At 50.1% G+C, this 26953-nt stretch overlaps 11 protein-coding genes across 11 annotated transcripts; 6 read left to right on the top strand and 5 right to left on the bottom strand.

Moving 5' to 3' along the window:
• Positions 1-91: 91 nt before the first annotated feature.
• Positions 92-2364, bottom strand: M431DRAFT_347374 (hypothetical protein). The gene is made up of 2 exons (XM_024914453.1): positions 1463-2364; positions 92-1360 (listed from the first exon to the last, which is right to left on the bottom strand). Exons 1-2 carry the CDS (start codon positions 2231-2233, stop codon positions 227-229), a joined length of 1905 nt encoding a protein of 634 aa, XP_024777342.1. The 5' UTR covers positions 2234-2364; the 3' UTR covers positions 92-226.
• Positions 2365-4611: 2247 nt separating this feature from the next.
• Positions 4612-5324, top strand: M431DRAFT_79327 (hypothetical protein; the record flags this gene model as incomplete). The annotated part of the gene is made up of 3 exons (XM_024922802.1): positions 4612-4753; positions 4838-5196; positions 5274-5324. 3 exons carry the CDS (start codon positions 4612-4614, stop codon positions 5322-5324), a joined length of 552 nt encoding a protein of 183 aa, XP_024777341.1.
• A 237-nt stretch (positions 5325-5561) lies between these two features.
• Positions 5562-7166, top strand: M431DRAFT_505236 (hypothetical protein). Its single transcript, XM_024918603.1, has one exon. It carries the CDS (start codon positions 5928-5930, stop codon positions 7101-7103), a length of 1176 nt encoding a protein of 391 aa, XP_024777340.1. The 5' UTR covers positions 5562-5927; the 3' UTR covers positions 7104-7166.
• Positions 7167-7988: 822 nt separating this feature from the next.
• On the bottom strand, positions 7989-11357 carry M431DRAFT_346954 (hypothetical protein). Its single transcript, XM_024914451.1, has 12 exons — positions 11231-11357; positions 10619-11168; positions 10438-10545; positions 10152-10366; positions 10052-10082; positions 9797-9990; positions 8824-9712; positions 8575-8760; positions 8464-8511; positions 8300-8402; positions 8141-8239; positions 7989-8088 (listed from the first exon to the last, which is right to left on the bottom strand). The coding sequence occupies exons 1-12, from the start codon at positions 11241-11243 to the stop codon at positions 8068-8070; spliced, it is 2457 nt and encodes an 818-aa protein (XP_024777339.1). The 5' UTR covers positions 11244-11357; the 3' UTR covers positions 7989-8067.
• A 563-nt stretch (positions 11358-11920) lies between these two features.
• On the top strand, positions 11921-16188 carry M431DRAFT_136560 (hypothetical protein; the record flags this gene model as incomplete). The annotated part of the gene is made up of 7 exons (XM_024912551.1): positions 11921-12223; positions 12286-12478; positions 12539-13555; positions 13613-13724; positions 13801-14055; positions 14105-14541; positions 14606-16188. The coding sequence occupies 7 exons, from the start codon at positions 11921-11923 to the stop codon at positions 16147-16149; spliced, it is 3861 nt and encodes a 1286-aa protein (XP_024777338.1). The 3' UTR covers positions 16150-16188.
• Positions 16189-17051: 863 nt separating this feature from the next.
• Positions 17052-17770, bottom strand: M431DRAFT_78659 (hypothetical protein; the record flags this gene model as incomplete). Its single annotated transcript, XM_024922726.1, has 2 exons — positions 17052-17511; positions 17583-17770. 2 exons carry the CDS (start codon positions 17768-17770, stop codon positions 17052-17054), a joined length of 648 nt encoding a protein of 215 aa, XP_024777337.1.
• M431DRAFT_346917 (hypothetical protein) lies at positions 17654-18243 on the top strand. Its single transcript, XM_024914450.1, has 2 exons — positions 17654-17668; positions 17812-18243. The coding sequence occupies exon 2, from the start codon at positions 17916-17918 to the stop codon at positions 18150-18152; it is 237 nt and encodes a 78-aa protein (XP_024777336.1). The 5' UTR covers positions 17654-17668; positions 17812-17915; the 3' UTR covers positions 18153-18243.
• A 1033-nt stretch (positions 18244-19276) lies between these two features.
• On the bottom strand, positions 19277-20550 carry M431DRAFT_505229 (hypothetical protein). Its single transcript, XM_024918602.1, has 2 exons — positions 20317-20550; positions 19277-20227 (listed from the first exon to the last, which is right to left on the bottom strand). The coding sequence occupies exons 1-2, from the start codon at positions 20479-20481 to the stop codon at positions 19685-19687; spliced, it is 708 nt and encodes a 235-aa protein (XP_024777335.1). The 5' UTR covers positions 20482-20550; the 3' UTR covers positions 19277-19684.
• Positions 20551-21533: 983 nt separating this feature from the next.
• M431DRAFT_505228 (hypothetical protein) lies at positions 21534-23563 on the top strand. Its single transcript, XM_024918601.1, has one exon. It carries the CDS (start codon positions 21654-21656, stop codon positions 23166-23168), a length of 1515 nt encoding a protein of 504 aa, XP_024777334.1. The 5' UTR covers positions 21534-21653; the 3' UTR covers positions 23169-23563.
• A 34-nt stretch (positions 23564-23597) lies between these two features.
• On the top strand, positions 23598-24056 carry M431DRAFT_2739 (hypothetical protein; the record flags this gene model as incomplete). The annotated part of the gene is made up of 1 exon (XM_024913968.1): positions 23598-24056. The coding sequence occupies one exon, from the start codon at positions 23598-23600 to the stop codon at positions 24054-24056; it is 459 nt and encodes a 152-aa protein (XP_024777333.1).
• A 486-nt stretch (positions 24057-24542) lies between these two features.
• M431DRAFT_2738 (glycoside hydrolase family 16 protein) lies at positions 24543-26820 on the bottom strand (the record flags this gene model as incomplete). Its single annotated transcript, XM_024913967.1, has 3 exons — positions 24543-26050; positions 26106-26619; positions 26695-26820. 3 exons carry the CDS (start codon positions 26818-26820, stop codon positions 24543-24545), a joined length of 2148 nt encoding a protein of 715 aa, XP_024777332.1.
• Positions 26821-26953: the final 133 nt, after the last annotated feature.

Here is a 26953-nt window from a genome sequence, read left to right as displayed (position 1 = left end):
AGAAGCCTTTCGGGTTGCAATGAGCCAGCACCATCGTATCTCGTCGAATCCTTGCTCCAAGATTGAGAAACCATAGTACAAGGGGGTATCAAAGTATGTTGCCCCTGACACTGCAGACCAGAGTGTAAAGGCCTGTATCGAATCGCCCAACGCGTGCTTCCTCCATTCGAAGTCCCATGGGTCTCTCCTTGTCTGTACATTCCCAAACTCCATCACGATTAGCGGTTTAACCACCTCGACCCCTACCGCCTCTGAATTTTCCTCCTCTGTAGCCTCTGCCTCCTCCTGGGCCTCCTCCCCTGCCTCCTCGGCCACCACCTCGACCACCGCCTCGACCTCCTCGTCCAGACTGTTGGCGAGAATCCTGTGCAGGTTGGGATGGAGGCGGTGGTACGCTTCTGTAATCACGCGATGCAACCGGCGGCCTGGCAGGGAGCGAGGTTGGCCCAGTCGGTGTTTGCGAGTAGCCGTGTCTTGGTGCGCGACTGGAAGGCGGCGGAGGGGGGTCAGGAGGTGGTGGACCCGGGGGCAGAGGAGGCTGTTGATCTCCGTTGGGCGGTTGAAGACTGGTCGATACCCTAATACGACCCGTCCGTACCGGTTTGGGAACGGCTCGTTGACTCAGGAATTGCACATCATCCGAGTCATCACTGTCGGAGTAGTAGCGGACTTCGTTGGAGCGCGAAGCGTGGCCACGGATCCTAAGATCTCCTGGCTGTTGCTTCGGTGCGAGTGCATCAGCACCGATGATTGCAGATGAAGTGCTCTCTGCGTCTATATATCGACTCATGTTGTACATGCTAAAAGTGGGATTGGTAGGAAAGGTGGGATCCATAGCCACCCTATCCGAGATGCAATTCGCAGAGAAATGTTGGCTGCTTCCGCATGAAGCGCACGACACTGGCAGAGCAGTAACCGTCTTGATCGTCTCTGCCTCAGGGTGGAATGACCTCCATGGCTGCGTGCACCGCTCGTCCGTATGCGCAGTTGAATGACACAAGCTGCACTTGAACACATATCCTCTCTCTTCTCGAACTGTAGCGCAGCCAGCCGCTGAGTGGCCCCGAATATCGCACTTGTCGCATTTGAGGTCAAGAGATGGGCAAACATATTGCCAATGGTCGTCTTGTCCGCAGAATTTGCACGCGCAGTGTGTGCAGCCGTCGGCAGTATGGCCCTCTCGACCGCAGAGCAAGCACATTTTGGACGGATCGCTGGCTGAAGGAAAATATCGGCGCTGTTGCTCGAGGGCATCTTCCCCTGAAGGCAGGCCTGGCCGCTGTGACATGGCGGTTTTGACAGGTTGAGGTGCTGACTGTGACATTGGTCGAGGTTCGCGCGAGTTTGCCGTCTGAGGAGGCTGCGGCTTCACGTCAATGACAAAGTAACCATCAGTTTGTGTTGTCAAAGTGCTAGGAGGAAGTGGCACAGCAGGGTCGGAGTTTTCGCTCTTATGGCTGACCTGAGCCTCTGGCAATCCGCTAGAGGCGTTACTCTGCGTTTTGGGTTCGACCAAAGCCTCAGGCACCGCCGCCGCTGCTGGGAGCTGTACAGCGTCCTTCTGGCGTGGCTGAAGAGATCTTATCAAGGCAGCTAGAGATTCATCCGAATATTGTTCGGCTGCCTGTCTCGCAGCGCGCTTCTTATTGGCCTTCAGCCTACTGTGACTATCAATGTATTGCTTGTAGGCATCTTGGATCACCGTTGGCGTAAGCTTGGCGGCACTCGTTGAGTTGGCCGTGCAGAGAAGTTGTGCCCACTCCTCGAATCTTGCAGGCCAGGTGCCCTCCCTTTGCTGAGAAAACACGGGGAGTTGGAGAGATATCGAGTCACGGGTATAAACCGGAGGGGATTTGGGCACAAAGGCGCCGCTTGACGCAAAGCCTGCCAACTTCTTCCCATCGCGAGAACCAGGAGTACGAATCTCGCCCTCGGAGTCCTCATCGTCGTCAATCTCTCCCTCCTCTGATACCTTTGCGCCTGGGCTGCTACCAGCAGAGGCAGAGCTTACTCTGGCACGCTTAGAGCGCTCTGCAGGGGCATCCAATCCAGCAACGTTGGACGTATCATTTTCCGGGGACTTCCTTTTCTTGGCCAAAGGGGGCTCATCCTCGCTACTTAAGCTTATGAAGTCTCCTGGGTTTGATTGATCTGTGGCCATGGCGTCTGATGGGACTAGGCTAGACAGGGGCTTAGCAAGCTCTGTAGGAGCAGTCGAACTCTTTTCCTCCATTTAAGAAGCAAAATCAAACAGCCTTGTAGAAAAGGCTGTATGTTGGCTAGCAAATGGGGAAGCAATTCACTGCGTGTGAACCCTCGTGTCTTCTGAGAAGCCCAGGCGCGAGTGGCGCGGGTGATGGGCAGCCTGAGGCCCTGCCTAGATCATCGGCGCGCACTCAGCACGACACTTGGTAATAGACAACCTGTTGTTGGTTGATCCAAAAATCGGAGTGTGTAGATTTGCAGTTGTTGCGGTGAAGAGCCGTGATCTTCAAGATGAGATTGAAGAAGCACACTCTTTTTTTGGGCGATGCGTTATCACAAGGAAAAAAGTACGCGACGAATCAAATTGGGAACCTGACGCAGGTGAGAGCTCCACTTCCGAAGTTTAGCCCCTCGACAGAGGTGGCCATATTCAAGGCACACAGCATAGGATGGATTGGATGTTTACGTCAGGCAAAGTGAACAATTGATTATGCGAATAATTGGCCGTGCTCTAGTATCAATTAGAGCTGCTATCTATAAGAAAGTGTTCCGTGTGTGTCAGTTTTTTGTTCTCTTTTTTGGAGAGGTTACTCATTATGGTAGTTGAGCAAGAAAATTGCATGTGACTGCTCTTTCTTCAGGTACGTTCTCGTAGTACCGCAATTTTTAGGACGACATCTGCTTTCTAGATGAGATACGCGAGCAGGTCTGGAATCATGTCCTTGCTGCTTGCACAAGCACAGGCTTGCAGATTTCGAAATGAGCTCCCTAAAATAGATAAAAAGTAATGGATGCACGTGGCGCCCAGCATAATTAATTAGGGACCTCCAAGCAGGCAGGAGATGGCACCGTCTAAAAGAAGGTTGGATCTTCCCAGACCAGCAGGCATTAGTGGCAGCATTGTTATTAGACAGTCCAGGTGATCTCACTGGTCGAGGCTGTGGCATGCAGTGTTTGGATCATTCGCTGCCACTAATCACGGACGGCCCCTGTCGCCGAAATGATGAAGCAGCCTTCTAGAAGCCAAGGATACGGCTCGTCTCCTTGCGTCCCCTTGGCCTGTTATTAAGATATAGATATTACGGGGTAGGTGGGACAGATACAGCCACAGCGTCTTGGCCGGTTTTTAATAAAGCAGCTGCACTAAAGAGGCGACTAGATGTGGTGATTTTTCAGATCACCCGGATAGCGGCTAGATTGGCACGTGTAGACGTTATTAGCTGGGTAGGGGGATGCCATCCAAGGGTCCTGTGTGAAGAAGCCTGGATCGTGTACGAGGGCTGTAATGATGTTTGGATGTTCACCTAAGCAAATACCCAGTCCGAACATGTGATATCAGGGACCAAACCCCCTCTCTCGCTCTCTTGGTGTTGAGCACTTATAGAAGTCGTTGGTTACCTGTCCAGAGGCATTTTCACCTTAGCCTTTACGCTTTGGTGCTCGCCGCCCACCATCATAGATGTTTACGTTAATTAGCATGCATTAGCACCACGGAGGCTTCAATTTGCTGTCGGATGATATCTCCTGTTCCTGCAGGTACCGCGGCGCCCCTTTCCAGGGTGTCTCCACAGCTTCCATAGACTGATACTGATCCCAGCAAAGCCGTCGTCAGCCTGTCCGGACCACCGCTCAGAAATCTCCAAGTTCCTCAGGACGCTCTCTAAGCGAGTTTGAGACGGGAGTAGCGAGTCGTATCCAGCAATTGCGACAGAATCCTCCACTCCTCTATGCCCCTCTGCCCACCATATAATGCGCGTAATGCGCCAGCCAACCAACCCCATCCCGCTCCATACCGCCACTCCGTACCTTATCTAAAAAGCCGCCGAGAAAAACAAGAACAAAGCAAAACCTTGCGTGAATAAACATTCGTTGGCCCAAGTGAATCGTGTGATTGCAGCATCATCGAGATTTTTCTCTTTCAAAGAGAGAGGAAGAAAGAAAAAAAAGCAAGATACAGTAAAAGGTAGGTTCGTATTCGCATCCATTCCTCCAAAATTCACCCCCACTCTGCCACTGATGAAGCCAGATAACCAACTCCCAGACAGCAGAAAGCTTGTTCCTGAGCCTCTTGTGGCTGTGCCCAGTTGCTGCCCGCTTAGTTGCATAAAGCTTGTTCACTCGCTTGTGCCCGCCGCCTGCATCGATCGCTCTTCAGTTATACCCGCCGACGTCGTACTCAGTACCTTCATCGCCTCGTTAACAACGTGTGCCGCCAAGAACTCCCCGGCGCCCCGATTTAACGTTTGGCCTCCGACTTGCGCGTTGCCTTGCGAGAGACTGAAGGAGCATTCGCGGCCTCGGGAGCAGACAAAAGCATCCAGACCGACAATGCCGTCAACTTGTCTTCCTGCATCCTCACAGACTTACGACGCAGGCGCAAAACCCGCCAGCAGCCGATTTCTCGACATGACCGACCGAAGCGCTGGTGGCCGCCGGAGGAGGTCTAGCAGCATCCTCCAGGTCTACCACGAGCCCCCCGAGACGCTTGAGCAGATGAGCGATCAGGCTGTTATACCGAACATGAACGCCAACTGGACAAACGCAAAAGGTATGCTTTTCCATACACGTGCCCGGCCCCTGAATAGGCCCTTTTTGGCTTGCGTTTGCTAACCTTGGACCGCCGCAAAAATAGGGGCCTGGACTATCCACATCGTCATCATCGCCTGCCTCAAGATCCTCTACGATGTTATCCCGGGCAGTTCCCAGGAAGCTTCGTGGACGCTGACCAATATGACGTACATGGTCGGCTCCTACATCATGTTCCACTACGTTCGAGGCATTCCCTTTGACTTCAACGGCGGTGCCTTCGATAACCTCAACATGTGGGAGCAGATCGACAACGGAGCCCAGTACACACCGACCAAGAAGTTTCTCCTCAGTGTCCCTATCGTGCTATTTTTACTCAGCACACATTATACCCACTACGACTCAACATACTTTGTCATTAACTTCCTTGCTACGCTGGCTGTTGTCATTCCGAAGCTACCATTTGTGAGCAATCCCCTACCTACCTAGATATTGTATTATATTCCACAAGTCTCGTGACAGCAGCTAATGCCCTATACCAGAGCCACCGAATGCGATTCAGCTTCTTTTCAGACATTCCAGAAGAAGAGTGATGGTTCCTTCGGGCTGCACAACGGCGTTTTGGGGTTCAAATAAATACGAGCTTAGGCAACAGAAAGTATAGCACAACTACGAAAGACGAAAATGGAAGAAAAGAAAAGAGAAAAAAAACGAAAAGGGCGGAAGGTTAGGAGCAGCGGGGCAAATGGGTATCCTACACAACATAGCGGGCATATTCGTTCTATGATTCTAGCCGAAAATAAGGTTTTAGTGTTTATCAGCGATAGTTTTCAAGGACATCAATTGGATCTGGAGACTTGCGTATATCACCGAGTTGCTTTGTTGAGGGCACCAGCTCGCGATCTATGAGGTGATTTCCCCGTTAAGGTTGTAAGGCTGATACAGTGGCAGACACCAACGGCGCGATTCGTCCCACAGACCGGCCTTATTCTTATCAATTCCCTCGCGGGTTATTGCGTGATCAAGTTGAGGATAGTTGGAGATATTGCCCCGTTGGTGGCCATCATGGTGTCAGACAAACAGTTATAAATTGAGCGAATCTTTCACTCAATGAAGTTCTCTCTTCTCTTCCTCCTCATCCCATCCTCGCTCACTTCAGCACTCTACACACTCAACTTCACACACAATCCCTCATCATGTACGGCTTCCGTGCTCTCATCTTGACCCTCGCTGCCACCGCGCCCCTCGTCCAGGGCGCCCCTGAGCATCGGGTCTCTCCATTCACGCGTGTCGCGAAGCATGAGGCTGCTGTGTCTCCTGCCCCGACTGCGGGACCCGTAGTCGGGGCACGCCAATGGACTTCTGGCGAATGGACTTCCCACGTGTGGACGTCTACTTGGCGCCATGGAGACCAAGACCAGAACAATGGACATGACCAGGAACATGACCATGACCAGGAACATGACCACGACCAGGAACATGACCATGACCAGGAACATGACCACGACCAGGAGAACGACCATGACCAGGAGAACGACCACGACCAGGAGCATGACAACGACCAGGAGCACGACCACGAACAGGAGCATGACAACGACCAGGAGCACGAGAGCGAGGAAGACAAACTACGAGCTGCGCTTATTACAGCTGCCGCTGACCCGTCTATGACTGCGCAGGTAAACTTTAATCGGTTCTTTAGCTCCGTCATGAGCCGCTTGCAATCCATCCAAGACAGCCTGGCAACGGCTACTGTTACTGTCACAGGTACAGGTGTTGCTACTACCACGGCTACTTCCACTACCACTTTCACCCAGGACCCTTCAACTACCACGGTCACCCAGGATCCTTCTACTACCACTGCCACTTCTACTACTACTGTCACAGATGGGGGTGCCACTGTTACTGTCACCCAGGATCTTTCCACTACCACTCTCACTGTCACAGGGCAGCCTAACCAAGTCATAACTGCCACTTACACTATCACCGCCACTACCACCATCACCGCAGCTGATCCTTCTACTACTTTCACTACCACCATCACCGCGCCGGTGGCTACTACCACTACCGCCCCCCCTACCACCACCACTGATCCTACTACTACTTTCGTTACTACCATCACCTCTGAGGACCCTAACACTACGGTCACTACGACCGCCACAGTGACTCAATTTGATTTCAGTATCGCGGAGAGCGCGGCCGAAACCATGGCCACGTACCAAAAGAGAGGTGCGTACGCGAACAACCAGACGGCCACTACCTCCAAGGCGTCGCGTCCTACCACGGTGCCGTCTTCTGGCGGTGCTGTGAACGCGGCTGCCCCTGTCATGGGAGCTGTGGCCGTTTTCATCGGTGCTTGTGTCATGGCCCTCTAATTTGTTGGCTTAGGCTATTAGGTGGTGATTTCTGACTTCATTTCGGATTTTTCTAATAGAGTAATGGTGGGATTTTCTGCTGGGAAAATACGATAAAAAGGAGGAAAGAGTTTAGTTTGGTATTTTTTTTTTTTTCAAATAGGGTTTTAATTATAATATTGTGTTTTTTTAATGATGCTGTCTCAAATTGCTTTGTGTGATATTTTCTTTTTTTGGTGAACTGAGTGTCTTTGATGCCATCCAGCCTTATCTCTAACAAAATTTTCTACTATATGTGTTCATATCATAGGAAAAAATTGTTTATGCTCAGTCTATGTATTGGGCCGAAAGAAAATAGTGATCTACGGTCATTTGTGTAACTGGCTGGCTACGTGGCTTGAGTAATACGGAGCATCGCACGTGGTATATCCCCGAAATTTCGTATTAAATAGAGAAAGAAAATTCTAATTCGTATACTTCAGAGACGTATAGAGAGAGATATAAAACAAGGCTGATGTTTAATACATCAACAAAACCGGAAAATGGCCAGTAAACGGAGCTCATCATGGCGGCGCAATTCGCGCATGTATAGGGAGGTCTCGTTGCGGCCCGAAGATTCCAGAGACTCATCTCCGCCGCTTTGTAATGGGTTTCGGTTTATATATGTACTTCGTGTTCTGCCCATAGATACGATTTGCGGACATTGGATCGAGGCTGTGTTACGTTTCGAAAGCAACCCCTGTATGATGCTGCGCATCCGGAGGAGCCGTGAAGATAAGCTTAATGGTATCATATCTGCTAAATTACATAAATGGCTAGTTGGATGAGCGGAGACTGGTTAATTGCATCTGCTCTATGCTCGTAGTATTATAAGTGATATATGTGGACATTCTGGATGCTGAAACGCTGAAACGGCGATCTAGATCTTAGGCCTAGAGTTTCTATTATGCCGAACTACATATATATTTTGCTCACTTGGATGAATTTATATGAGCGCTTTCAGCCACTGGATTGAGTTAGACGGTAATCAAAAGAATTTATGGTGCCATTATACGAACCTCTAGTGGCCGTTGAGCTCCATCTGGTTGGTTGCTCTCATTTTGACGATGTATTACCTCGGCCAGATCCGTCTTGGATTTTTGTAGTTCTACAACTCTCTGCGTTCAGAATAGTGTTAGTGAATTCACCGAAAGTTTATTTATTGTAAGATTACATGCCTCCTCAAATGAGTCTCGCACGATGAATCGAATAGTGTTTACTTCTTTCGTCTGTCCTAGACGGTGAATTCGAGCTACCGCCTGGTCTTCAAGCGTTGGATTCCTATAGAAGAGCGAGCATATTAACGAGAGTTCCTCGCCATCATACGCAGGGAGCAGATTACCAGTGTGGTTCCATAAGATAGGCCCTGGAGGCCTCCGTTAATGTAAGACTGTTGAAAGAAGCGTATTAGAATGAGCTGGAATGTCTGAATGATAGCGCCTCTTGGGCTTACCCAACCGCGCCACACGATAGTGTAACCAGCAGCACCCGAATAGCTGGGTCTTTACGAAATCGCTCGATTACGGTATGCCTATCTTTCTGTGCCACTTTGCCGTCGAATCGTAGACAAGGAATGCATGCATGCTGAAGTCCAACCTCGATGATTTCGAGGGTAGTTCGCCACGAAGAGAAGACGACACTGTTCCGTATGTCAGCCGAAAATACATGTATTCGAGTCGGAGGTCAGTCTAAGATATCACACCATTTGACATCATGAGGCTGACTTTGCAGGTCACTGATTAGCATGGATATCTTTGTTGGTAATCCATTAGATAACTGGTTAATTGTGAGAGTTGGCATATCATCCGTCTCGAAAATATCCGTTGATATGTTTGCAAAAGGACATATGCTCTCATGAGAACAGGATTTGAAGGGGTGTGAGCGAGTTGATATGCATCTAGAACAAACAAATTCCAAGCATTGGGAGAACGTTGATATTGCCGACAGCCCAGCTTCATAGAATGTACTCTCTGTTGAATCAGCTGGGCAATAGCATAGGCGACACTGAATGCTACTAATACCACGGCGTATGTTGAACATCTGCTGGGCAACTGCTGCCCAATTTTGGGGAGTCTGCTCGTTATATGTCTCGAGATCATATCGCATTTTATAGTACAAGCCAAGACTGCAAACCATGCGTATTGCTTCGATTCTTTGTAGCATATTGGCATAAGAGTATGTTTTCTTAGACTGGTCATCTGCAGAGAGGGCTTGTTCAATGTGAGATAGAGTGTGCATTTTGAATGCTTGGTATAAATCTCTTTCTTCTTGAGCTAGCTCCACAAAGTGTTGGAAGTCATGTCTTGGTGGCAGCTGGATAACAGTCTTGGGACGACGCAAAAGGATACAACCAGCAAGCCGCTTCAGTCGTTTCACCGCCTCGTCTATCTTGCCAATCTTCCATAGATGAGAGATATCTGCATTGAATTTATGTTCTTCTGAATAGGGATAAACTTGGAGGAACTTGAGGAGCGCTGTGAGATCGCCGAGTCTGTTTTGGATGGGCGAGCCCGTTACAGCCCAACGGGAAACCGAGTTTATTGAACATATGGCACGAGCCAGTCGAGAATCGCTATTTCGGATAAAATGGGCTGGTAATCGTCAGCATATCTTGATCAGGTAATCAAGTAGAATAGTTCTTTTCTTGAAACGTTTCAAAGATGAGTGTGACAAACCTTCATCTAAGACGATTCGCCTCCACCGTGTGTTGAATAAGAAGGACGGCTGCTGATCCGAGCTACCCTTCCATTCCGAGGATATTGTGTGATAAGTTGTCAATATTACCAAAGATTCTTCAAGATCAGAATAATTTGTTACGCGAGATTTTCCATGATGCCGGCGCCAGGGGATACTATTGGGGAAGACATGTCTGAAAGCTTCAGTTAGTTTCATGTCGGCTTAGGTCTTCGAGAATGTTATATAAGCCTCACTCTTTTAGTTGTTCTTCCCAGGAGTCAAGAACTATATTGTGCGGAACATTTAGCCTTTGCAGGAAATTGAGAGCGAGCAGACTGCTGCGTTCAAACTCACGAGGTGGTGGTACGACGATCAATGTTCGACCCGAAGATTCTTCGGCATTGGCCCCATCGATTGAGTTTGGATCGTTTCTATCCACGAGTAGATCCGAGGCTACTAGAGAAATCATGGACAATGTCTTGCCTAGACCCATAGGGTCTGCGAGGATCCCACCATAAAATTGCTGGGGTGGCTCTGTCTGAACTGCGTCAGAGATCCTGTTAACGAAACTACGCATGATTCAGAAGGAGTCAGTGAAAGGTCAGTGATTATGTGTGATATGTTGCTAATAGGGACTTACTAAGAACCAGTGCTCTCGAGAAAAAATTCCCAGAGGTCTGCCCTGCTGCCATCCCACGCCCAACCTTGCTCTCTTTGGAGCATGAACGTCAACGCTTGCAGTTGATGTCTAGGTAGAGATATCTTATTAGCTTGACCAACAATTCATCAAAAAGTGCTTTGTCGTGAGTCTGTTCCGTTACCTTTTCATTACTGATCGAATGGAACCAGGCTGTTTCGTTTCAACTAGATCTTCTTGAGAGTTTAATGTATCGATTAACTCAGGCCGCGGCTGTGTAGTTTCGGTCATCACAAAGTTTGAATGTTCTCTGTCTAAATCTGAGGTCCATAGGTCTGGGCCACAGTCAACAGATAGTTTGTGCGGGTTTCGGTATAAAGCATTTCGTGAGCAGTTGACTGGATCTTGAAGATAGAGATTATGGTCCTCAAAAAAGCTTCCTACTTCTTCAAAAAGAGAGACGGGTCCAAATAGAGTCACTTTTAGGCGGCATGGCGTGGAAAAAGGCGTAGTAAATCTTGTCTTGGATGATTGCATTGCGTCTGTAAAACATGTGATCTCCAATTCAAGTTCTTTCTCGTCGAGCAAAGCATCTATAATGTATGCAAATTCTGGGTCTATTCGGCCCTTTATGGAGGCGTCTTCTATGCAGTGGAATGTCTGAGAATCGTCCAAGTGAATTGTGAATTCTTGGGCCAGTGAGGCTCGCATAAACTGACATATTCCGCTTATGTCTGTTGTCTGAACTCCGTCACGTTAAACGCGCCATGTAGCAGAGGAGCAGGAAATTGCGCACGGTGCCAAAGCATATATACTGCTTTTCAGTGTTAAAAGCGCTGGTCTGATTGGTATAGACATAGGCTGTAGACTCTTGAGTGTAGCTTGATTTATGTGTAGCATGTGCTGTCTGGACATGGCGCTCATCATCAACCGCCAGATTTAGTATTTCAGAAATCGTAATTCTTTTTGGTCCAGGTTCATTGGCGTCATATTCCCCGAAGAAGCTGGGTCGCCGCCGCTTTGATCCGCGAGAATAATTCAGATTGAATTCCATTGTAGTTGTGCTGTTTGGATCCGGTGTCAATTAGCATGAGGCCATCATCAACTTGCGGTGAAATTAGATGTCGGTTCCAGAAAGCGTAAATCGTACCCCATACCTATATAAAAACCTATATTGGCCATGTGCGCCCAACGAAAAGCCTGTTGCGACGTGGATGGTCGACAGCCAATGGAAATTTGCACAGCCTTATGCCAGCCACCACGTACCACGAGGGGGCACATGCAATAGAAGCCTGCCATGATGAGGATTAGATGGTCGGCTATTGCTTCACCTTTTGCAAACTTTATTCATTCTTATCAATGTTAGTAGAAGGTCTCTCTGTAGGCCATCTGAGAGCCTAGTACTGTCGCTGCGAAAGACGGGAGCCGGCCAACGACAGTTCTCCGCGTCCAAAAAAAAAAAAAAAAAAAAAAAAAAAAAAAAGAGATGCCATTGAGCAAGAGGGCCTCTCTTCAGGCGCAGCGCATGATGCGAGAAGCATTCATGGAGCTTGAAAGAATAATCACGGTTTCCGATCGGGTGCAACTGAAAAATCTGTCGCTTGAAGACGTTCAGCAGGCTGCTCTCCAAATCGAAAAGCAGCTTGCAGCAAGTCAGTCGTTGCGTAACATGCGAAGACTAGCACCTTTATTCACCGGCTTGGGCCACTATTCACAAGCGATTGAAGTTTTATGCAATGGGACGCCGTATTTGCCTTGGCTATGGGCGCCCATTATGCTTGTGTTGAAGGTATACAGGGTGATGAGACGTGAGTGATCGCGCAGGCACTGATGAATCAAACTGGCATCTAGATATCCGCCGATTACACCGAAGCCTTTGAGCAGATCATCAAGGTTTATAGCAGGCTAGCTGAGCCGTTGGCTCGATTCAGACTCTTTGACCGTTCTTTCTCAAACAACATAGAAATCCAAAGCACCTTGGCAGTGTATTACTCCGATATTCTTCAGTTCCACGGAGAAATCTATAAGTTTGTCCGGCGAAATGGTCAGACTCATTTAAGTACTGATGGAATATAGATCTCAGCTAATATTGAGTGATGTTTAGCATGGCAGTGCCTCTTTGCTACTTCTTGGGGGCGCTTCCAACGGCGGTTCGACAGCATATTTGCTGATCTAAAAGCACATGAGGATCTCGTTGATAAAACAGTCAATGGAGCTAACTTATCGGAGGCAAAGGGGATGAGAGAGGCACTAGAGGACTGGAGACAGCAAGAAAGGGCTAAATTAAAAAAGGAGGAGGAGGAGCGTACAAGTGCCGAGTTTCGAGCTATCTTGAGCGTCTTGAAAATTGACGAGACTCACCAGATCAAGGTATTTGATAATCTCATCTCTGAAGCAAACCGAAACCCCGGATCTTGCAGTTGGATACTCCAACAACCAAAGATTCAATCGTGGGCAAACTGCGAACGCGATACCCAATTTGCCGTGCTCCATGGCTTCTTCGGGAGTGGCAAAAGTGTCTTGGCAGCACAAATCGCGACTTTTCTCCGTGCTTCTGAGAGCTCTTTGGTAGCAGCACATTTTTGCACACACCTTTACCCCGAGTCGACACACTACAACTACATAATGCGGTCTTTGATGATACAAATAATTCGTTTGGATCCTGAACTCATCACGCTTTCGTATGACTGGTTAGTCTTGAAGAAGAAAGCCCCAAGCAACACGGTTGTTGAACAACTTCTGCGCCTCTTAGTCGAGGCTATGGGCGCCTTGCCAGAAAAACAAAAAACCCTTCACATTATTATTGATGGGCTAGATGAATGCGATGATGGCACAATAGCGAATGTTGTCAAAACACTTAACAAGCTGGTTGTGTCTGCTTCATCTTCTGCCGCAACTATTCTCAAAGTGTTATTATGCACTCAGATGAGGCCGGGGGTGGCTCAATTCGTCAAAAAGAAACATCAAATACCATTGTCGAGCGAGAAAGACCATTTGAACAAGGCCATCCGGGATTATACTTTGCAGAAGATAAACGCTATTCGGCCAAGCCTCTCTCAGTTACATATCACTGATGACGATGTGACGGCGTTGGCGTCTCAAATCACCCAGAAAGCAGGTGGCAAGTCTTCATCTACCAGAACCATCTCTTACTTAGGTTAACACTTGTTGGCGCTAGGCATGTTTCTCTGGGCAAAACTCGTCATAGAGTACATAAACAGGAATATTTTCTACCACCGTGATGAGATTTTGAAGGCAGCGATTAGTCTTCCTCGGGAACTTGGCGAGTTGTGAGTGAACGACATGCAATCTGTCCCGCAATGGTCCCCTCTTATAAATGTTTCGCCTAACACCAAAATGAAATAGCTATGGTCGGATGTTATCGCAGATTATGGCCAATTTTGATGAGAGATCTGCTCAGCGAACCAGCGCCATCCTAAGCTGGATTGCATTTGCAAAACGGCCGCTCAGCCTAGCAGAGCTTTTATCTGCTTTGGTCTTTGACACCAAACAAGAACAAGTTCATGAGCTTGTGCCAGCATATATTCTCGATAGGTGCGAACCTCTCATCCAGAAGCAGGCCGACTCTTCTTATTCCTTTGCACATGTGTCGGTCAGGGAGTATGTCCGTCCACTCCGAAATAGGAAATATCTAGCTAACGTACGGAAGCTTTCTCCAGAGCTCTGATACACCACTCTTAGTCACGGAGATCGAGTCACAAAGGCGGCATGGGTTAGCTACTGTTCGCTGTCTATTATCTGGTCAGCAAATCTTTTCTCCTTTATACCCAGACTCGGAAAGAACCTTGAGGGTTCTTCGTGGACTTCACGGCTTCCACATGTACGCCACCGAATTTTGGGCCGACTACCTCTTAGCATCTCTTGAGTTTGATCAAGCTGGATTTTTCGAATCCGATTTCTTTGCATTATCTTGTCGTCTGGCAGAAAATTTTATAGCTGCAGAAACCGATTGCGAAGCCGCAGATAGCGGCCCGTCAGACCCACGACTCGCTTTGATACGACAGAAGGATTACCGCTTGTACAAAATGGTCAAGGTGGTGCTCTTGGAACAAAAGAAAGAGACAATAGAAGCGACGTCAATCCATGGTACACTTGCCCATTCTACATGATTTTCTTTGAGCTCATGACTAACGATATAATGTGTGCGTAGATAGCAGTATACAGCACGATGATATGGCTCACGATGTCATTGCTTTAAGGAAGAGGCATCAAACAACAATTCAAAAGTTACTAAATTATTCCACTTATCCCGGGATATCTTTTCAACAGCTTGAACAATTCAAACAAAACTTTCGAAGTTCAGCGTTTACATGTCAACTCTGGTCATGCCCATATGCCACTTTGGGCTTTAATAATATTGACAGCCTCATCCGCCATGAGGTAGACCATTCCAAACACATCTGTCGTGTTCCAGGTTGTCAATATCCAGTGTTCGCCTCGGCAAAACTACTGGAGAACCACATGGCAGAGCACCATACCAGCCGTGATCAACAACTGAAACGAAGCTCGATCAGGAAACATCCAGCGCCCGTGGACTCGTCCAGCCCCGTCCATGCCACCCACTATGACGCCGGGGGGATCAGCCCGCCGGAGTCCTACATCTACACAATCAAGTGTATATGCAATTCCTTTTACGATTACGGGGGCACAATATATTGCCAGACATGCGACACATGGCAGCACATTGATTGCTTTTATCCTGAGAACCGGGAGGAGGCCATGCGAGAGAGTTTCTCTCACTCTTGTGCCCACTGCAAGCCTCTACCACAGACCACAATCGAGCGTAATTTACGACTCAGGGACATCACGCCGAGACAGAAGAGCGCTTCTCCCCGTCCTCTAGCTGTGGACATCCCTCCTCATACAACCCCCCAAGTGACCCAAGCGAGTCCTCCTCCTCTTGTGATGGCTCAGAAATCCCAGATAGGCCCGCAGACAATGGAGCACAACCAACATGTAATTGAGAGAGAATCTGAGCGTATCGATTTGGCTATTCGACTAGCCGAAGCCTCAGAAGAAGCCGAGGAATATCCTTTTTCATCTGGTTCTAACTCACCTAAAGAACCAGGACTTGCACAGGTTGTCCATAGTGGACCTCAACTTGCTCAACCTACTGGTTCTATGGCCGGAGTGGATTCCTCTCTGTTGCCGGACTCAGATGCCCACGGCGTTACCTTCCCAGTTCCCAACGTACACGCGCTCCAGGTGGTTCCTTCACAGATACACTCCGCTAATGAGGCCATCCCGGATACGTTATCCCCCAGAAGCTGTGACTTGTTTTCTCGCTCCAGAACTTCCTCTCCTGCTTTAATTGATGAAGCACGGCAATCTGCTCCCTTGAGCCCCAAATCCACGCCACAGACGAGCCCAGTGACGGCCACATCTGACCGCCGTCCCAACGTCGCGAAAGACAGCTCAAAGCCCGACATAGAGGAAATCGTCGTCAGCGGCCACCAGAACCCGCGGTACTTGCACCAGTATCCGTCGCATCCACCTCCTGGCAGCTCTCCTGGAACCATCCCAAGCTCGCAGAGCCAGAACCAAGCGCAAAACTCCTACAACATCCCTCGAAACGGGACACTAACTAGAAAGGCGCCCCAAGAGCCAACTCCTAGCTCCTCTAGCAAACCAGCATCAAAGAATCGATTGGTGAAATCAGTTGGGAATTGGGTATCTCAATTTGGCCGAAAGTAGATATCAGCTATAATATATATATAAAATACAACTTCCAGCTATAAAGTAGTAATTACATAAACTATCTCTAATTTCTCACCCCCCCTAGACACAGGACTCCCTCTTTATCGCGTTCTCTCTATTCTTCCTCTTGCTCTTCTTATTCTCAAACCCTAAGGCCCTTTCCAAGAGCGATATCGTCAATACCAGCAACATCTCCTTTTAGCTGCCGTATTCTGGGCTGCCTTTTGAGCGCCCAGACTCATTCTCGAACATGAGCCCCTTGGGAAACCCGCAATCGCCTTTCATTTCTCCTGAGAATTCATTTCTCTTGAGCAAGTTGATATGTCATACGACGGTGCCTTCGTGAATTTGGAAACTCAAAGGGCAGCTCCAGGCTCGACACCACCAGGAGATCTCTCATCTCTTGGGGACTGTGAAGATTGAAGCGTAGCTTCATCTTATATAAACTCATACTAGGGCACGAACGAAGGATGATGCACAATGAGATTAGACAAATGTTGCATTAATATATAAATGTGTTGCAGACTTAATTCATCAAGATTTAAATTCATCGTAAAAAGGATTGGACGTTAGAATATTAAGCACTAGGTATATATAAAATAGACAATCATTCAGGTCCCAGCACAACCAAACCCCCACAATAACGTGCCCCTGTCGTGGTATCATGATCAAAATCCTCCCCCTTTCGCGCGCAAAAAGAAGTACCAAAAACACTTCATTACTGTATGTTCTTCCCCATCCACATTCATATCTTCATTCTTTTCTCTTTGTGTTCTTTCTTCTTTATAACAAGTATGAAATCGCTACCATAAGGATTGCTGAATAGACCCTAAGCAGGGGTTTTCGTTTCTTTTGTTGTTGTTGTTGTTGTTGTTTAGAGAGGGGAACGGCGTTCCTTCTTAGTAGTCAGCCTTGCCGCGGTGGGTGTGGCTCTTCTTTCTACGGCCAGCACAGCAAGTAATAAAGACCAAGACAGTCGCGATAAGATTCAAGGCGGCGGCGGCAAGAATGCACCAGACGGTAGGACCCCAGCGAGCATGGAGGTTGTTGGGGCCTCTGGTGTTGACGGCGTGCTTGATGATCTCGAAGCCGGCAAAGTCACAGGCCATGGCGACGACTGTGACGACAAAGGCCAGGAAGGAGAAGAGAGAGGCGACAAAGGAGCCGAGGAAGCTGGTGCCGAGGCAGAGCAAGAAGGCCAAGAAGGTAAGGCCAGCAGCAATGGGGTGCAGAATCAGAACTCGGGTGAGAACCCTGGCGGAATCGCGGTCGCCCTTGGAGAAGGTAAGGCCTTGGACTCCTGCGAGAGCGGCGGTGGCATCGTAGCCAACGTGAGCCTTGGTGCAATCATCAGGTCCGCTAAAATTAAATGTTAGTTCCATATTCTTGTAAGGTAGTTCAAAGCGATGGTAATAGGGAGGGGCACATACTCTCTGATGATGCAGTATCCAAATGTGCCAAATGTTATTCTGTCTATAGTGCTGCTACCACTGACGTCGACCTTCAGGATAGAGAGGTCGTTGACCACAGGCGCGGTGACCGACACGACAATAAGGAGAGCCGTGGCAGCAAGCAGCAGCACTGTGCCGAAGTAGTGAAAGAATGTGCCGACACCCATGATGAAAGACTGCACTTGTTGATATGCTTAGATGTTGAGAGGCACTAGGCAGTGGTTGGGTATTATAAGTTACGACGACGGGGGGCGAGTCGGGTTGAACAAAGACGAGTTGAACAAAGACGAAAGAAAAAGAGAGAGGTATTGGATGGAAACAAATAGTAATGATCAAAGCAAGGGGGAAAAGGGAGGGAGAGTGTCAGCATATAAGCCAACGCATGGCTCCTGTTGTCTCACGAGGGTGAGCGGCCGCCGACAGCAGTTGGGTGCCACAGAACGGCGACGTCATGAAGACGAACGAATTAGACTTGACAGAGCTGCCAAGCGTGCTTCTGCCGGCTTTTGGTCTTTGTCCACGCGATGGACATGGCTTGGCCTTGTCTAGATACGATGCTTAGACGGATCCACCCCCGTCTAGCACATGTTGGTGCCGGCTCTTGTTCAATGAGAAGCAACGCGAATCGAATCCCCTTGCTAGCGTGTACCAGTCATACAACTCTCTTTGTTCTGGCCTTTGTGCTCGCTCTGTATGTATTCGTACAGTACAGAACACGCAATGGCAATGTCTATACACGTATTTGATCCTGCGCAGGTACTCCGGAAACCACTCGCACAACACCGAAGCCCCTACATGTTCCCCATAGATGGAATCGCGATCCTTGAGTGAAGGCGCTCCTTTCCGACACGGCGCTGCTCCGCCCGGCAAAGTGTCTCAGACCAACCATGGCACCACGGTAGAGCATACACATACAATTCTTGTCTCGAGGAAATTTTCCAGACATCATGTCCCGGCCTGTCCAAGTATTTCCCACCTGCTAGCCCACTCGGATCACGGCTGAGCCTTGCAGTTCACAAGAGCTGCGGGTGACGTAGCGAGAGTGGCTGCGCTACCAGATCGCTGCCCTGCCTGGAGCCACAATATGGGTCTTGATTCCCAAGGCCAAGCCCGATTCGAGCGTAGGACAGGGGCCAGGTGTGGCGGTCTACGCGTAGAATCCCCTGCTTGTGGTCGCTGTCCAAGTGTCTTCGCAGCCCAGGCCCAGGATGAACAGGAATCAAGCAAGCAGGGACACACTTTCGGCTCTCCTTTGTCTTTTGCTCACTGCTCTCTGCGCCCAGACGTGTGAATCCCCTCGTCCGGCATCGCTCTCCCTATCCCTATCGTGTGACGAATGAGGTGAGACACAACAAGACGGGCCAAACAGCCATCTGGAGACGATGCGCCACTGCCCTGACCTCTCGCGACGGCGTGATGGGCTGTGCCTAGCAGTGTTGGATGGCCGTTTGGGTGACGTAAGGTGAAATTTTTCGTCTTGACCTCGCACATCCCAGTCCATTAGCCCCCCCATGCATGGCCACCAAGGCCACATCATCGGCGATGGGAAGCGGCTCGTACGTTCTAGATTACACATGTTTATGCGCACATGATGATGAAGTAGCTGTAGCACCAGCCGCGCTTGTATTGTTGTGCCGGGTTGGAGCCAGAACAAGGAAAGTTGCAAAGCGTGCGCAGATCCATCATCATCAACTTCTGAATTAGGTTATGGTTCATCCCTCAAAACTGTCTTCAACGTTGGTTTTCCAGCGCTTTTGTTCCATTTTTGGGAACCCTCAATTGCCCAATCGCGCTTGGTTGGTGTTTGTTTGTTTCCCTGCCTTGGCTTTGGAAATTAATTGGCGTCACCTTTGAGACAACGACTTCTTGAATGCAGTGACATCTTGTGCGACCACCAGCCTCTTGCAATTTGCAATACCGCCTTGCATCCATTGTCGCCGGTAAAATTCAGGCCGTCTGGTCTCAGTCATGTCGCATTCATTGCGGGACGAGGGCCAGCATCGTCCTCCTTATTGTCGTAGCACCTGTCGCAGCTTTCCGCGCATCTAGTAATAGCGCGGCATGGTGTCGCTGGCTTACTCTTACTCAGTCGAGCCCTTCTTCATGTAGCTGGGAAGCCATTCCTTGATCTGCAGCCTCTTCATCCGCCGCCCTCCTCGCGTCTTCATGCCGCTCACCATCCAGTGCACAAGCCCCTCGCTAGCGATGCTCTTGGGCAGCGATTGCCTTAGCGTCGTCGCAATGAAGGATTGGTCCTGTTCGTAGCCATCGTTCCAGATGCCGTGCAGCGGTGAACCGGCCATGGCAAATCTATGATTGTACTCGGGCGCAGGGAAGATTTCCAGTTTGAACTCTCGCTCCCCTTGCTTTAGTTCCGCTTCTCGTCCCTGATCTTGTCCCTGTCCCGCGCCGTCAGACCATGAGTTCGCGCCGCTCGTCTGTTGCCCAGTTATTGTCGGCTGCATGGTGCTAAAGCTCTCTGGTTCGTTTAGATCTGCAACGTAAATGTCTTCCACCGCGCTGCGGACAGGCTCCGTGATCTTGTATGTTAGGGGGCTGCTGGCTACCAATCTTTCGGCGGTCGAGGGCTCTCTCGTTATAGACACAAAGTTGGCGTAGTAGCCCTTTAAAGCACCCAATCGATTGTGTGGTTAGATAGTTTTTCTCATTTGTCGTACCACATATATACGCTATTCAATGGATTGGGACCTACGGGAGTCATCTTGAAGAACTCGACAGGGCCATATTGCTCCAGCACCTGCAGAACTGAGCGACGCTCGGCGAAGGAGATTGGCGTTGGCGATACGAGCACGCGAATCGATCTCTCTCGAAGAGCCCGATCTCGTATCTGCCGGGCCGCATTCCCAACAGTCGCCATGAGAATGCGATATGGAAGCTTCCAAAAAAGCCGACGACAGGGAAGAAAAGAGAATTGAACATTGGAGATGCAGCCTCGTCGGTTGTAAAAGGCTAGCCCGATCGCTGGTACTTGCACATGCACTGGAATAGCGCACTAAACGGAGTACCTTCTTTAGTGGGCTGCGCCGCTAGCTGTCGGCACGCCACAAGGCTGGCGAAACAGAGCAGAAGCTCCATCAGGTCAGCTCCGTCAACCTCCAGGATCTGGACATCACAGCTTCGTATTCATACAATTTTGCTCTAAGACTTGTGTCATTTGCTTAGCTACCAGCTATAGCCCTCTTTTGTGCCCTTTGATGGGTTCTTAACCGATGCCTTCAGCACCCTGACGGACAATCAGCTGGCGCTCTCGCCTTTTCCACTCTCATCCATCGCCTCGACGACCATCTTCTGCTCTCTCCGATCCCGATTCCCACGACATCATCCCACGCGAATCGAGCATCTTGATACATCATGGCAACTCCAACGCCCATGAGGCATGCGCCATCGCAGCAGGGCCGTACACCGTCGCATCAAGGCCCGACGCCATCACAAATTGCCGGTGCAACGCCGCCGATCTCGACGCCCTTCTCCAATCCCGCCCAGGCTGCATTTTCGCCTCGTGGACAGCGATCGTCGCCGCAACAGGTCAAGAAGTCACCAGCGACATCTACGTTGATGGGTCAATCGGGCATGGGCGCGTTGAACTTTGACAGTCCCTCAACCGCCGCCGCCATGGGGGCACTTGGCATTGGCGGCAGTTTTGATATTGGCCTTGATAATGTCGGCGTCGGCGGGCTGGACACGCTGGGAGTCGCGTTTGCTACTGAAGACGATAAACTTAAGAGATTGGATAATATCCTTAAGCTCTTAAATGTTTGTGTGCCCTTGCTTCATGCACATGAAACCCTCTAAGCTGACACACCATCGCAGCAAAAGAAAGGGTTCGTCAGCGAAGCAGGCCTGGAACGGCTTGCTCAGCGCCTTGGCCTCGAGCTTCTATCCGAGGAACATACCGCCGCGGACGGACGCAAGACGAAAACACTGGCAATTGCAGGTTCTGCCATTGCGGTCGACATAGTGCTAGACAACAACATTGTGCAGAATGTATCGTTAGCCTACCATGGCTCGGCAGCCTCAGTTTCCACGCATATGGAGGCGGCCAGTCAAATCCTGTTGGCAGACTTGAAGCTTGGTCCAAACCAGAGTCCCTTGACAAAGACTCTGGATAAATTCGCGTACAACTTTGGCCACATTGCCAATCTGGACAAGCTCAGCATCATCCCCGGCCTCGACTGCTACGAGGCTTTGGCAGGCATCTTTACCAGCTTAGAAAGATTGCATCACTGGGACATTGCGAACTTGCGGAAAGAGACGGAGATGGCAGGCAAGTCAGATCAGTACCTGTCTCTAGCTGCCCTGTGTACCAGGCACGGCTATCCCGTTATGCATGCACGAAATAAAGTCGGCCTCGCTCTGCAGTACTGGAAAGAGTTGCGATTTGTACCCTCTTCAGACGACAAGGTGTTGGCCTTTTCTGAGAACGAAAAGGTTTGGTCGCTTCTACTTGATTGCGCGCCTATTGAATCACTCGGCCTGTCACCAGTCAGAGTATCCGAGGACTGGATTTCCAAAGATGTGGTAAAGCCGGAGAACGAGCAACAAAATCAAGCACTACAGCCTCACAACCTCCCCATCCTTGATTGGCAAGAACCAGAGAACATCTCACTCCCTTCATCAGATGAGAATAAGAATTCCGGAATGGATGAACTGTCGATGCATCTCCCTACGCTACCTCAAGTCACGTTTACGGTTACGTTTGATCCGCCTGTCATCCTCCCGCAGACTGACTGCATCAGACTCTACTCTTATGTGAACGCCACACCCCCCAATCCAAGTCCTTCGGCCGACTTTGGTCAGCGCCCTCTTCCTCCACCAACATTCGACGATTTGTTCTTCCCCATATCAGCAGGGAACAAGCAAGACCCCAGTGAATCTAGGACGATTACACGCCTTCGCGATGTTCGTGTTTTTGATCGGCAGGGCAAGTCGTTCACCAGAAGTCACCATAACACACTCTTCATCTACAAGCCAATCTATTCTCAGGAAGTCACAGAAATGTCCTTTTCACATCCCCGCCAACTCATTGACATGCTTCCTCTCCTTCGCCAATTCGCTTTCCTTTCCATATTGCTGAACAATAGCTTCGGGTCGGAAACAAAGGAGAGCTCGCCCAAGCCTGTCAAAGCGGCATCGGCTCCTGCTACTACCAAGACAGTCAAGGATGAACTGGCAGCGTTCATGGCGTCAAGCGATGATGAAGGACAAATGGATATAGAAGAAGAACAAAAGGTGAAGCAAGAAGCAAAGCCAAAAACCATCAACGGCGAGAAGGGAACTGGCCAAGATATGAACATCGATGTCATATTATGGGTTCATCCATCACCATATCTTCAGGTCGTCTTCCCCGTTAAGGACTCTACCATTGACATTACGCTTCGTATTCTAGAAGGCGGCGTGGTGGAAATTGTCAATGAGAACATAATTGAACAGCAGGCGTCAACTGGAAAGGGCAAGGTGCTCACTAGACAGGATCTCGGAAAGGTGCTTGAACGGCTCGAGGATCTGTGCAAGTGGGCTGAATGGATTCGCACGCGCCTTTGTTAAACTCCAGATCGTCGACAGAATGAATAAACATATTTGATACCCTTTGAACTGTCCATTGCTTTCTTTTTTGGTGTTTATACTTGTGCTGAGTGAATTAGCTCGAAATCCTTTGATCATGTTCTAGTTCAGGGATTTACCTAGGTATGTTCCACTGTTCTGCTTCTCTATTCACAGGATACGCATCTTATACAACGTCGTGATAGTTCAGTCCATACCAAATATTTACCTTCTCCAGGCCATTATGTTTTCTATTTAAACGTCACGATGCTCCCTTCATATCCTCTCCTATCTCTTCACAACCATAACCACAATCAAAATCACAATCACAACTCCTTCACCAACACCAAACCCCAAAACCAAAACAAAAACCAGAACCAAAACCAAAACCAAAACCACATCCCCATCCCCATCCACCCCCATCCACCAAAAATGTCATCCTCAAAACCCCCCTCAGCCAAACCCCTCCCCCAAAAGCCCTTCAAAGTCATCCCCAACCACCCCCTCCGAACTGCTTCCGCCGCCCCCCTCCAAGCCCTCCCCCAACTCCCTCAGTCCAGACCCCGTGCTGACTCGGACACCCTCCCCCAAAACTCCCACCAGCTCAAGAACCTCAAGATCACGCAGTACTGCCGCATCCAAGTCCATGAAGCTCGCGACGGAGCCCCAGGCCTGGTCCAGTACTGGATCCGCGCGGATTATGTTCTCAGCGACCGCCTCAAGGAGTCGGAAGTTCCTGAAGGCCACTGGCCTAAACTCGTGGAGCTTGCCAAGGCTGTGTGCGGTGATCGAAGTGTCAATGAAGTCAGGATGTTGACTGCGTTCTATTCCCCGGATGATACGACCAAGGTGGATATGAAGGTAGAGTCGCTCCCCCTGGAGTTGCAATGAGCATTGTCTGGCAAAAGGCTACCTAGTTTTGCTGCGCATGGAGCTCACATAGATGACCTTTTACACAGGACGATGAATAAAGGATCTAAAGGCCATATGCCTACTTTGTTTTGAGAAAAAAGGTAAAGGAGTTTTGCTGCGGATGGAGTTCACACAGGCAACCGATGAGATAGTACGATGAATAAAGGATCTAAAAGGCTATATGCCTATTGTGTTTTGAAAAGAAAAAAAGATAAAGGAAATTTGTAGAATGTGACTACCAGTATGACTAGCCCTTTGGGATCCAACTCTATAAGTGTATATACGTCCTCCCATATTCAATATGGTGGCACATGAATATCCAACATAACGCCTCGATTAAACTGACTTTCATCTTTAATTACATATCCTCTCCATCTCTCCACATATTCCTCCTCTTCTCGTTTCCTCTCTCTCTTCTCTTATTTCCTCTCCTCTCCTTGCCCCTTAGAATCAGTTAGATTCCCTTTACAACAGCATAACAGCCATAGCACCAACAAGAGCAAGAGTGCTCATGCCGGTGCGTACAGCACCGCTGCCCAGAGGGGGGAGACAGTCAGCGCCTGAGCAGCCAAGGCCGCTGGAAGGAGCAGGAGGCTGGGCGGTAGGGCCAGAGGCCACGGTGGTCCAGGTGCCGTTGCCGCCGGCGGGAGCGCTGGGGGCGACGGGAGCAACTGGGACGACGGGAGCGACGGGAGGGGGAGCAACAGGGGCCACGGGGGCGCTGGGAGCCGGAGCAACGGGGTAGCTAGGAACGACACCGCCGGCAGCATTGCTGGGAGCCGGAGCAATGGGCATGACGGGGACGATAGAGACGGGAGGAGCAGGGGCAACGGGGGCAACAGGTGGCGCAACACCGGTTGGCTGAGCAGGGATGGGGATGACCTGAGTAGAGTGGCGGGCAGGGCAGTTGGTCACATCAGGAGCACAGCTGGTGATGGTGTGCACAATAGTGATGGCAGTGGTGAGAGTCTCAGGGCCGCTGCCAGCACCGTTCGAGGGAGGAGCAGCACCGGTAGGCTGAGCAGGAGGAATGGGAATGACCTGAGTAGAGTGACGAGCAGGGCAGTTGGTCACATCGGGAGCACAGCTGGTGATGGTGTGGACGATGGTGATGGCAGTGGTGAGAGTCTCAGGACCGCTGCCGTTAGGAGGAGCAGTGGTAGCAGCGGCGGCAGCAGAAGAGCTGGACTCGGCCTCCTCGACGGGGCAGACGGTCGTGTACAGAGCAACGGTCTCAGTGGTGACCGTGGGGCGGAATGGGCAGTTGGTGACTTCGGGACCGCACTGAGAGATGGTGTGAACGCGAGTGGTGTAAACGGTCGAGGTGGTGAGCTGAGCGGGAGTAGTAACGGCAGCAGAAGAGTTGGACCACCTGCTGGTAGTGACAACAGGGGGGAGGCTGGGAGTGATAACAGGAGGCAGGCTGGCAATCACGGAAGTCGGGACGACAACACTGCTGTGAGCGGAAGAGGCGGCAGCGGAAGAAGCAGCGGCAGAGGAAGCAGCCTTGGAGGTAGCGGCCTTGCTGGAGGTAGCAGCCTTGCTAGAGGTGACAGCCTTGCTAGAAGTAGCGGGCTTGGAGGTAGCAGGCTTGCTTGAAGTAACAGCCTTGCTGGTGGTGGGCTTGCTGGTGCTCTGGCTGAAGTAGCGGATGTCCTGGATCTGGAAGTAGGTCTGGGCAAAGTCACCAGGGAACTTGGCGACATAGTCAGCGCAAGTGGCCTGCTTGGTGACGGCGGCGCAGCTCTGCTGCCAGAAAGCAGGGGTGCCAACGGGGTTGCCGCAGAAGTCAATGTCGAGAATGAGACGCTGGCTGTTGAAGTGTTTGTCGATGTTGCAGTTGGAGCCCTGGAGGTTGACAGCGGGAGTTCCCCAAGTAGCAGTGTCGGGGTTGGACGAGGCCAGGTTAGCAGGCTCGGCACCGCGGTGCCAGTTGTACAGCTTGATGTAGTCGCTGGTCCACTCAATGGCGTCTATACAGAGTTAGATTTCGACTACCCATTGCGCAAAGGGAAGTTGTGTACTTACAGGTACCGCCGGAGCTGGAGGCCCAGGGGCCCTTGTTGTCGTTGGCAGTGCATCCCTGGTTGAGGTACTGGCTGGGAGGGCTCTGGAAAGTGTTGTCACAGTTGGGAGTAGCGACGGAAGCGGTCTGGCCGGCGTTCTCGAGAATACACTGGCCGAAAGTCTTGGTGTCGCCGACGTGGAAGGCAGGCTGGTTCTGGACAATGTTGTTCCAGCCCTCGTACACATCGATCTCTCCATCGTTGGGCCAGCTGTCACCAAGAGTCCAGAAAGAGGGCCAGCTACCGCACTTATTGGTAGGCAGGTGGGAGAATCGGGCGACAATGAGACCATGCTTGTAGGAAGCCTTGGACTCGAGTCTAATGGAGTTACGGCCAGGGAATCCGGCGCCCTTGAGGACGGTCTTGGTGTCAACTCCGAGGTAGACCTCGTTGTTGCTGGTGATCTTGGCGAGTCCCTGTGCCTGAGCGTTGGCCTGGTCCTGGTAGACTACGAAACCAGAGTTGGTATCGGCGGCCTATAGTATCAGAGTTAGTAAGACATTTCAAGCAACCGGCGGGTGATGACGGATATAGAACAGAGAGTGTCGTACATTGTTGAAGGTGAATTTGCTGAAGAAGTTGGTGTGGTCGTAGGTATCGGCCAAAGTAAACTGAGTAGCAACAGCACTACCCGCACAGGCAAGAAGCGCCGTGCTAAGGGCGTTAAGAGAAGGCATTTTGCGAATAGTTGTCTCGATGATTTAAGGATCGGCTGAAATTCGAATATCGTCTGAAAGAATGACTAGATTTCTTGATGTGTTCGACCAGGAACGAATGTGTTGTAGACGTACGATACGTCAGAGGACGAGC

Source organism: Trichoderma harzianum (genome assembly GCF_003025095.1).
Source record: "Trichoderma harzianum CBS 226.95 unplaced genomic scaffold M431scaffold_3, whole genome shotgun sequence".
Classification (NCBI taxonomy): domain Eukaryota; kingdom Fungi; phylum Ascomycota; class Sordariomycetes; order Hypocreales; family Hypocreaceae; genus Trichoderma; species Trichoderma harzianum.
Note: the sequence above shows the minus strand (reverse complement) of the source record. Positions and strands in the feature narration are given on the sequence as shown.

Coding starts and splice junctions, on each gene's coding strand:
- M431DRAFT_347374 (XM_024914453.1), bottom strand. CDS start 2,233: ATGGAGGAAAAGAGTTCGACTGCTCCTACAGAGCTTGCTAAGCCCCTG. Junction 1,361..1,462: donor GCGGATTGCCAGAGGCTCAG/GTCAGCCATAAG, acceptor GTGAAGCCGCAG/CCTCCTCAGACGGCAAACTC.
- M431DRAFT_505236 (XM_024918603.1), top strand. CDS start 5,928: ATGTACGGCTTCCGTGCTCTCATCTTGACCCTCGCTGCCACCGCGCCC.
- M431DRAFT_346954 (XM_024914451.1), bottom strand. Junction 10,367..10,437: donor CTCGAGAGCACTGGTTCTTA/GTAAGTCCCTAT, acceptor AATCATGCGTAG/TTTCGTTAACAGGATCTCTG. Junction 10,083..10,151: donor GATCGTCGTACCACCACCTC/GTGAGTTTGAAC, acceptor CGCACAATATAG/TTCTTGACTCCTGGGAAGAA.
- M431DRAFT_346917 (XM_024914450.1), top strand. CDS start 17,916: ATGGAAACAAATAGTAATGATCAAAGCAAGGGGGAAAAGGGAGGGAGA.
- M431DRAFT_505229 (XM_024918602.1), bottom strand. CDS start 20,481: ATGGCGACTGTTGGGAATGCGGCCCGGCAGATACGAGATCGGGCTCTT. Junction 20,228..20,316: donor AGTTCTTCAAGATGACTCCC/GTAGGTCCCAAT, acceptor GGTGCTTTAAAG/GGCTACTACGCCAACTTTGT.
- M431DRAFT_505228 (XM_024918601.1), top strand. CDS start 21,654: ATGGAGGCGGCCAGTCAAATCCTGTTGGCAGACTTGAAGCTTGGTCCA.